The following is a 10,904-nucleotide window of genomic DNA, read 5'->3' as shown; positions in this document are numbered from 1 at the left end:
ATATATATATATATTTGTGTGTGTGTATATATACATATATATACATAGACACACACACATATACATATGTATCTCCTATCTTTAATTATTGACTATCTCATTATCTGACATTTCATATACACAACAACAGTATAAAATTAACTGTGTGATTATTTCTCATATTAACAATGTACATCTGGCAGTAATGAATGACAAGGTATGAGGCAAGAGTAACACTGGCTGTGATGGTTAAGACTATGTGGCAACTTGGCCAGGCCATGATTCTCAGTGGTTTGGCAGTTATGTGTGATGTAATCTGGCAGTTATATAATGAATGGTGTAGCCATTCTCCATTTTCACACAATGTTGATTTTCACATAATATGGTCTTTGGAACCTAACCGTGTTGGTAAGTGAGTTTAGGTATATATATAGAGAGAAAGACATTATGCAATAGATTTTAAATATGTGGCATTAAAAAATTGTTTTTCCATGTTGGTATGAATATATTTCATTTCTCAGGAAGCTCACCTTATTACCATCAAATAGACAGAGGCGGACATGTCTGCTGAGAACCTGTATGCTCATTCCTGGAAGAGGAATCATTTTACAACTCCATAGTGTCAGAATCAATGAAACACGATTTGCTCTTGACTTAATCTGAAAAGAAATGATAAAAAAAGGCTTATTTTTAAGAATTACAAGACAAATTAATTTTCCAAAGCATCTTCCATTAAACACCTTTAATAAAATGTACAAAGAATAAAAAAAAGGAAAGAAAAAATTTTATACACATACCCAATAAAAGTTTCAAGTCTGTTCATTTTAAAGCAAAATTTCAGTTGTTTCAGATAAATATTTCATAAGTATTTATATTTGAAATATTTACACTTTTTTTTCTAACTACAAAACATTATGCTGGAAAGAAAAGTTAGTACTACCAGGTAAAATAAATGACCTTACTTCTGAATCACTATATTCTAGTCCTCAGGTACATTCATTCCTACAGTTCACTCTTAACAGTATATGAGTAAATGTAGACATACATAGTAAGTGCAGACAGACATAACAATCAGTGATACCTCTCATTAATATTATCTATATAACTTCTCTTTGTTCTGACTCCAAGCAATTATCGAATTGTCCTGGGCTTATTATATAGATATTTTGGCAGAATGCACTGATCATTTGATGACAGTACTCAGATCTGTTTCAGATACATTCAGGTATATTTCAGCTGTGAATAAATAAGTTGGTGTTCTGTTCTTTTCTTTTTTAAGTATAGCTTTAATTCATTAAACTTTACTTTCTGCTTTATGTTCATGGGCTTTTTCATTTAAATAACATATCACTGCAAAAATTATTAAAAAATATCTAATGGGTTGTCACTTTTATCAATTTAAAAAATGAGAGTTGAATATTTAGTTACTGGGCACAAGTTCATAAAATTAACTGCCATTTATTCAAGGATGAACACACTACATGGATCAAATATAACATCTTTGTTGACTTGAAATAAAGAATACTTAGTACTAAGAAGGTTCCAAGCAATGCTTGGGTAGAGAGGAAAAAAGGCACTAAAATTCTGCACCAATACTCCTCACAAAACTTGACTACATTCTGTCCTCTCATTCTTCCATTGAGCTCTGGAGGAAGGAGTGAGAAAAAGAAGGTAAAGTGGAAGGGGGAGTAACATACTCTGACATGGCTTATAGATGCTAAAAATTAGGAGAATAGAATTAAACTTCAAGAATATTTTTCTACTTTAAATAATAGGGATACCAGGAATGTTTTACTATTACTGCTGTTGTTAGCTGCCGTTGAGTCATGGAGACCCCAAGCATAATGGAACTAAACAGTGCTCAGTTCTGCACAATCCCCATGATCACTTGTGGATCAGAACACAACTGTGATCCATACAATTTCCATTGGCTGATATCCTGAAGTAGATTGCCAGGTCTTTCTTCCTAGTCTACCTTAGTCTGGAAGCTCCTTTGAAACCTGTTCAATCTTTATAGCAATGTACAAGTCCCACTGGCAAACAGGTGGCAGTTGTGCATGAGGTATATTGGCCTGGAATTAAACTCAGGTCTCCTGCATGTCAGGCAAGAATTTTACCACTGAACCATATCTGCCTTCTTTTTACTCTTAGCTTTCCCTAAAAAAAAGTACAGTCGTGAAGTACTGCCAACTTCCCCATTTTTACCTAATTAAAATAATAGTACTGTTGTTATTGTTGTTGTTGTTGTTATGTGCCATCGAGTCAGCCCCGACTCATAGCAACCACTCCTTGGGTTTCTGAAGCGGTATCACTACGGAAGTAGATTGGCCTCAGGCCTAAGGCAGTCACCTGCCACACACAATGCTGTTGTTATTAGGCACTGTTTAACTCATAGCAACACTATGTAGAACAAAATGAAACACTGCCTGGTCCTGTGCCATCCTCACAATCATTGCAATGTTAGAGCCTGTTGCAGCCATCTCATTTAGGATGTTCCCCTTTTTTTGCTGACCCTCTATTTTATGAACCATAATATCCTTGGTTAGGAACTGGTCCCTCCTGATAATATGTCCAAGACAGATTTCCTTGTTCTCTCACAGTATATTCAACAGTCTTTGCCAACACCATAGTTCAAAGACATCGATTCTTTTTTGGTCTTCCTTATTCATTGTCCAGTTTTTGAATTTATATGAGGTGATAGAAAATACCATGGCCTGGATCAGGCACACCTTAGTCCTCAAAGTAACATCTCTGCTTGTTAACACTTTAAAGAGATCTTTTGCAGCAGATTTGCCCGATGCAATATGTCATTTGATTTCCTGACTGCTGTTTCCATGGACGTTGATTGTGGATCCAAGTAAAATGAAACCCTTGAGAATTTCAATTTTTTCTCTGTTTATCATGATGTTTCCTATTGGTCCTGCTATGAGGTGTTTATTTTCTTTGAAGTATAACCCATCCCACTACTACTAAATATAATGATGATACTTACTAATATTTACTGAGTTCTTATCATATGCTAGACACTGTTCTAAGCTCTTCACAAATATAATGTAATACTCACAACAACCCTATGTTGGGAGTATTATTATTATTATTATACCTTTTTAGAGATGAAGAAATCGAGGCAAAAATGATTAAGATCAAATTCTAGTACTAGTTTGTCTGTAACAATGGAAGACAAGCACAATGGAGGAAAAAAAACAAGATAAAGTCAAGCTAACAAAGTCTGAGTTTACTTGATTTGCAAAAATATCACTGTTTAAAATTATAATACAATAAATACATTTGTTTTGTTTTCAGTACGGATTACATCTCAACATAAAGAAAATAAAAATTCTCCTAACTAGACTAATAAGCAACATCATGATAAATGGAGAAAAGATGGACGTCAAGGATTTCATTTTTACTTGGATCCATAATTGATACCAATGGAAGCAGCAGTCAAGAAGTCAGACTATATACTGCATTAGGCAAATCTGCGGCAAAAGACCTGTTTAAAGTGTTAAAGAGCAAAGATGTCACTTAAACACTAAGGTGTGCCTGACCAAAGCCATGATATTTTCAATAGCCTCATATGCATGGGAAAACTGGACAATAAATAAGGAAGACTGAAAAACTGATGCCTTTTAATCTATCTTGGGAGAAGTATACACAGAATGTTCCTTAGAAGTGAGGATGATGAGAGTTCTTATACTTTGGTCACATTACCAGCCCCTAGAGAAGGACACATTACTTGGTGAGGTGAAAGGTCAGTGAAAAAGAGGAAGACTCTCAATGAGAAGGATCAGGACACTGGCTACAACGATGGACTCAAACACAGCAACAACTGTGGGGATGGTGCAGGACCAGGTAGTGTTTTGTTCTGTTGTACATGGGGGTGCTGTGAGTCGGAACCAACTTGATGGCATCTAACAACAACAATATCATGCATTAATCAATTTACATGCTATCTATATACTTATAATCATGACAAAATCTGGATAAGTTAGTTTTATTGGTAGTAACTATACTTACAGTGCCTTCTTTAACATCCCACATTAAATCTTTGAAGGCCAGCTGTGAAGGAGTGAGCTCTGGTTGTAAGAAGTAACTTGCTCGAAATTGATTCCCTGAAAAAATATTTTTGTCCTTTATTTTCTTATAAAAATGTAAATAATTCAAAACCCAAAACCCAACATGTTATGCTACAACATAACTTAGGACACAAACACTCCAAAATGTTAAGCCATTTACTAGGAATTTGCTTTCCAAGATGGATGCACCAAGATAGATTTACACATTAAAACATCAGCAGGAAAGAAATAAGAACACAGAGCTGATCATAAAACAGCTTTAAGAAAGACCATAAAGACTTCTGAGCCAATAAGCTGCCCCATGGTGAAGAAGACCTATTCAAATACTTTTGTAAAATACAAAAAGTCTATAACCACCTTTTGGACATTTTAGGAAATACATATAATCATTAGTTTCATTCTTAACATGGAAGGATTTTTATACTATTCTTTCACACTTTATTGTTGTTGTTAGGTGCCATCAAGTCAGCTCCAACTCACCGCAACCCTATGTACCACAGAATGAAACACTGCCCAGTCGTGTTGCCATCCTCATGATCCTTGCTATAATATTTGAGCCCATCATTGCAGCTACTGTCAATCCATCTTGCTGGGGACCTTCCCCTTTTTCACTGACCCTCCACTTTACCAAGCATGATATCCTTCTCCAGGGGATGGTGCCTTCTGACAACATGACCAAAGTAGGGGAGACAGTCTGGTCATTCTCACTTCCAAGGAGAATTCTGGCTGCCTTTCCTCCAGGACAGATTTGTTTGTTCTTCTGGCAGTCCTTGGTATTTTCAGTATCCTTTGCCAACACCACAATCCCAAAGCATAAACTCTTCTTCCACACTCTAGTTATGAAGAGTACTTAATACAAAATCACTTACTTATTCATTTTCTACTCTCTGTCAGGTTCTATGATAGAAGTTAGAAATTCAACTGTGAATAAGAGGGAGGTGGCCCCTGACCTCATTAGTTTACAACTGAATGAGTGATACAATTGAGGGAAGGGAGTAGACAGCAAATAAATAAAATAATAGTTGACTTAGAGCTATAAAAGGTAGGGGACCTACATTACTCAAGGAAAGTATCTCTGAAAAAATAGAATTTGCCCAAAAGCCTGAAGGATGAGAACGAGCTAGGTATTCAGGGAGAGGTGGGGAGAGCCATCTCAGCACAGGCAACATCAAAGCAGCCCTTCCACAGATAATACAATAACTCAGATTATATTGAAGACCTTCCCCCCTTTCCCCAAACAGGAGCCCTCTTTAAAATTAGCTTATGCATAAAAGTTGCCAAATACTAAGGAATCAAGAAATAAATAAGAAAAGCAGAAATGGTGAATAGAGGTAACTCTGGAAAAACCTTTCTGTTCAGGGTAGAGAAAAAGGGAGACTTCAGCTAGCATGGGATAGGGCTGGAGGGGACTGGTTCTTAAAGGTGAGAAGTATTGCATAGGTTAGTACTGCAGACAGAGACTGATGATACAAGGAATAGCTGATAACTAAAGGAATCATGGTTTTGAAAAAAGGATAAGGGCTGGAGCCCAGAGCATAGGTAAACAGACTGGCCTCTGATAGGAACAGGATCCTTGAAGAGATATGAAACTCACATCTCTTATCTAATGTGTTGTATGGATGTAAATATGCTAGTTATTTCTACAGTGTCTGACCTATTTTGATTTTAAGAAAGAATCACTCTCTTTTTGGACTTAACATAATTTACCTTAAGATAAATGATAAAATAGTTGGCAATCTGATAGACTGACACAAGAACTGCACATAACTTATAGCCTGAGATTATTTTTCTAATATGAACTTTATTTTTTCTTTCAAGGATGGTGATTATTAAGATAAGAATAGCCTACAACGTTACGTTTATCCTCATGGTCCAGGATGGCTCACCACCAGGTCACATTCTAGTCAATGGAAAATGGGGTAGGGACAGGAGAAGGCAAGCCCCTTCCCTTCAATCTCCATACTCAGAAATTACTAACATTGCCTGCATTCTCCCATGTCCCAGAATTTAGTCACATGGCCACATTCTTCTCAGAATGGCAAAGCAATCAATCAGAAGGAGACTTGGTTCATAACACTCTAAAGCTGCCATCTAACCACTTACAGCTCTTCCCTGGACTGTTACTTGTGAGAGAAGATTCTCTTACAGTTTAAGCCATATTATAAAATTCACACCTACATCCTCATTAATTCATAGACAATGGAGAATTTCATGGCTATTTTAAAGCATGAGTTAATCCATGTCTATTCCTTTAGGGAATGTCTTTGATGTATAAGCAAATAGGTGATAAACAGGTAGTTCAATTTTTGAAAATGAAACAAAACAAAAACCAACAAAACTTATATTTATATTTATAAATGTTTGTTATGCCAAACATGTAGAAAGATATCCTGATTACTGCAGGAGCAGGGGTAATTTGCTGAAAGGGACAATGGGGCCGATAATTTACTATATTACTTCTAATTATCTCATAATACTTTTGTAATTTAAAAAAAACCCAGTTGTGTAAAACTCAAAGACCAGTTATATAAGCTGAACATTCAGACTAAACACTGGCTGAGACTTCAGGGGGAAAAAAAAGAACGGCCTATAAATAAGAAATCATTGCCTTATTTATTTCATCAACTAGCAAGAAATTCACTACAGATAAAATCTCTAGGATCCTTTCCATCTCTAAAATTATATATATATAATGTTTTAAAATATGGGTAAGAATTTACTCCATAAGAAGAGGTCTTGAGAGAAAGAGAAAAATGAACTACCTTAAGTAAATACTCATATAAACTTATTTTACACATTCTTGAAAATAAAAGAGATACATTTATTATGCCGGTCATTATACATTTGTAATAATTCTCCACTGCCATCGAGTCAATTCTGACTCATAGCGATACCCACTGGGTTTCTGAAGCAGTAAATCTTTACAGAAGTAAATTGTCCAGTCTTCCTTCCACAGAGTGGCTGGTGGGTTTGAACCTTCTGGTTAGCAGTCAAATGCCTTGGGCACTGCACCTCCAGAGCTCCATTTGTAATAAAGAAATTACAAATAGACTTCAGAGCTCTTAAAATATTTTGTTATAAATCTAAACCCATTTGATAATTCATCTACTATATCCATTCCCATTAAAGAAGACTTTTTTAAAAAAAACTTTATTTCTCTTCTGGTAAGATAGGGGAATAGAAAGACAAGCTACATAAACCCTCTTCAACAAAGGAAAGAGAAGCCAATTGACACAGATACAAAAGATAATCCTGGAGCCCTGAGCTTTGAACAGAAGGATAAAGAAGTGGATTAAACATCAACTAGTAGAAGAACCTGAAGGAAAACAACGAGTAAGGAGACAAATGGAGTTGTGGACTGTCAGCTATCCTGATTGCATGGACAGCCTGAATATTTCTAAGTAGTCTTAGGACCTAAGAATTAACCTAAAAATCAGTTCTGCTCACCAACGGCTACATGGAGGACTGTGCAGGTGGCTGATGATTAAAAAGGGAAACAGTAAAGAAGGAGACAAAGTGAGCTGTGGACTTCTAACTATCTGGAGGGCACAGCCAATTTGAATGTTTACAAGTAGTGGCCATTTTGGATATTTAAAGTGACAGCATTTTCATTCAGATTCTAGTGACGTAAGAATAGGCTCTGCTTTCCAAGGATGATATGGACATACAGGAAGCTGACAACAGGAAAGGAGACAGTGGTGAATGCCTAAGTGCTGCGAACTAGAGAATAGAGGAGCACAGTACCCTGCTTACTCAGATACATCCAAAGAAAACAAAAATCTTGGGCGAATCACTCTAACATACAATCACCAATTAAATATAAACACAAAAACATCACAATGTCTTGAAGACAATAGACCATCACAGTCCACAAAAAGAAGCAAGATTAAGCAGTAGAAACAAGGAACTAGGATACAGACTCAGACTACATCTCTGAGGAAGAAGCAGCACTGGAACTCCCTGATAAGGAATCAAAAGAATTATGTTTAGGTATCTTCAATGGATTGAGAGACAAATCAAGGAAAACACTGACAAAATTGAGGAAAACACAGAGAAAACCCTAAACAATTTCAGAAGAGGATACAAGAATAAAATGACAAAATAGAAGAAAAATTAGAAATAATACAAATCAACAGATAGAAATCCAGAAGATTAATAGTAAATTTTCAGAAATAGATAACACAGTGAACAGCAAAGGAGTAGAACTGAATCAATGGAAGACAGAATTAGTGAGACTGAAGACAAATACCGCAATACTTCTTTGAGAAGGGAAAATCGGGAAAAAAAGATAAAAAAAAAAAAAAAGTGAAGAAAGCCTAAGGTTCATATGGGATACCATCAAAAAGAATAACCTACTTGTAATCGGAATTCCAGAACAGGAAGAAATAAATAAAACCACAGAGAAACTTGTCCAAGATTTGTTGGAAGAGAATTTCCCTGATATGATGAAAGACAAGAATATATACATTCAAGAAGTCCAATGAACTGCAAACAGAATAAACCCCAAAATAAAATCACCAAGACAAATCATCATCAAACTTACAAAATCAAAGACAAAGAAATAGTCCTAAAAGCAACACGGGAAAAAAAGTTATCTACAAAGGGCAACCAATAAGACTAAGTCCTGATTTCTCAGCAGAAACTATGCAGGCAAGAAGACAATGGGATTGTATATATAAAAACCTGAAAGAAAAAAAAATTTCAACCAAGAATTATATACCTGCCAAAATTGTCCCTCAAATATGATAGTGAAGTTAGGACATTTCCAGAAAAGCAGAAATTAAGGGAATTTGTTAAAACCAGACCAATCTTACAAAAGATGCTAAAAGTAGTCTTTTGAATAGAGGACCAACAACAGCAAACAACAACACGCATGATGACATAACCCAGAAACCAACTCAGTTATGGAAGTATCCAAAGTAAGTAAGCCTACAAGATTATAAACAAGGAACCAGAAACATCAATTCACAAATGAGGACAACTACAAACCAAAAAGAGGGAAAAACAGTGTAGTTACGGAACTTCTAAATAGTGAAGAAGTCAAGACAATTGTAAGACAGAATGGACTGTTCTAAACTTGGGAAGAACATTATAAATCACAGGGGAATCTCAAAGAAAAATGATAAACATTCACATCAAAATGAAAAAGAGGACAAGCACAAATATTTGGCATATACTAAAATGATACCAATGAAGGAAGTGATGACACGATCCATAAACAAAATGAGCTTAGCACAGAAAATTATATGGAACAAAGAAATCAGCAATCATGGAAAAACACACAACAAATGAAGCAACAAATCCATACTTGTTGATAATTACACTGAATGTCAATGGATTAAATACACCACTCAAGAGATGGAGAGTTGCAGACTGGATAAGAAGATATAACCCATCAATATGCTGTCTACAAGAGACATACCTTAGAGAAAAAGACAAAAATACACTAAAAATCAAAAGTTGGAAAAACATATTTCAAGTAAATGGCAACCAAAAAGAGCAGGAGTGGCAATATTAACGTCTGATAAAATTGACTTTAAGTCAAAAACTACCATATGAAACAAGAAAGGACATCATATAATGATTAAAGGATCAACTGAACAAGAGGACATAACAAGAATAAATATCTATGCACCCAATGAAAGAGCACCAAAATACATAAATCAGACATTAACAGAATTGAAAAGACAAATGGATGACTCCATAGTCACAGATGTTGTTGTTGTTATGTGCCATCGAGTCGGCCCTGACTCACAGCGACCCCTCCTTGGGTTTCCAAGGCAGTTATCACTACGGAAGTAGGATTGCCCAACCTTCCTTCCGAGGAGTGGCTGGTGGATTTGAACCGCCAGACGTCTGGTTAGCAGGCAAGTGTCTTAGCCACTATGCTACCAGAGCTCCCATTAGATAGTCACAGTAGGAGACTTTAATACACCACTTTCAAAGAAAGATAGAACAACTGGAAAGGAACTCAACAAAGGCACAGAAGAACTAAACAATATAATCTACCACCTTGACCTTATAGACATCTACAGAGCACTTCACCCAACAACAGCACAATCTACATTCTTTTCCAATGCACATGGAACATTCTCCAGGATAAACCATGTTAGGCCATAAAGCAAGCTTTAATAAATTTCAAACCACTGAAAAAATACAAAGGATCTTTTCAGACCACAATGCTATAAAATTAGAAATCAACATCAGGAAGATCAAAGGAAACAGAGAAAACATATGGAAACTGAATAACACCTTCCTTGAAAACAACTGGGTAATAGAAGAAATAAAAAAGGAAATTGTTTCCAATGGGGCAGTGACACCTGCACCTAATGGCTTTCTAAGTGACTGTGAGAGTTGGATTTGGTGCACAGATTGTCCTTGACTTTCACACATCTGACTTGTACATATTACACATCAACACCATTAAAACTTTCATGCTCAGGACCTGCCAGTCACCTTCTCTATAGTGTCCTTTTCTCTGGGGATGAGTGGAGACTTAGCCAAAAGCCAGGCATATTCATACCCATGGACCAGTGCTATTGCTGATCTAGGCCTAGGGGTCTCAGTCTGGTCCACAGCTCCCTGGCCACATTTTCTGCCCTTCCAACAGCCTGGCCCTCTTGAGAAAGCTAGCTCCAGGCTGTCATCCCTGTATGGTAACCTTGACTACTGCAGTCTCTGTATGTGAGGTTTGGGGAAAAAAAAAAAAAAAAAGGAAATTAAAAAACTTCCTTGAATCAAACAAAAAAGAAAACACAACATACCAAAATCTTTGGGACACAGCAAAAGTAGTGATCAGAGGCCAATTTCTAACAATAAATGCACATATCAACCCATTCCTGATCAAAA

The 10,904-nt window shown here is 36.1% G+C and overlaps 1 protein-coding gene across 1 annotated transcript in view; it reads right to left on the bottom strand.

Moving 5' to 3' along the window:
• The window catches only part of NPHP1 (nephrocystin 1), a 147,590-nt gene that overhangs the window by 88,935 nt on the left and 47,751 nt on the right, over positions 1 to 10,904 (bottom strand). Inside the window, exons 10-11 of the mRNA XM_007959516.1 lie at positions 3,997 to 4,091; positions 510 to 638 (exon numbers count right to left, since the gene is read on the bottom strand). Of these exons, the coding sequence (XP_007957707.1) occupies positions 510 to 638; positions 3,997 to 4,091 (224 nt within the window). The remainder of the gene's footprint in view (positions 1 to 509; positions 639 to 3,996; positions 4,092 to 10,904) is intronic.

Source organism: Orycteropus afer, unplaced genomic scaffold, assembly GCF_000298275.1.
Source record: "Orycteropus afer afer isolate SDZICR_OR568_19922 unplaced genomic scaffold, OryAfe1.0 scaffold00017, whole genome shotgun sequence".
In the NCBI taxonomy this organism is placed as follows: Eukaryota; Metazoa; Chordata; class Mammalia; order Tubulidentata; family Orycteropodidae; genus Orycteropus; species Orycteropus afer.
The sequence above is the reverse complement of the archived record's forward strand: the minus strand, read 5'-3'. Positions and strand labels throughout refer to the sequence as shown.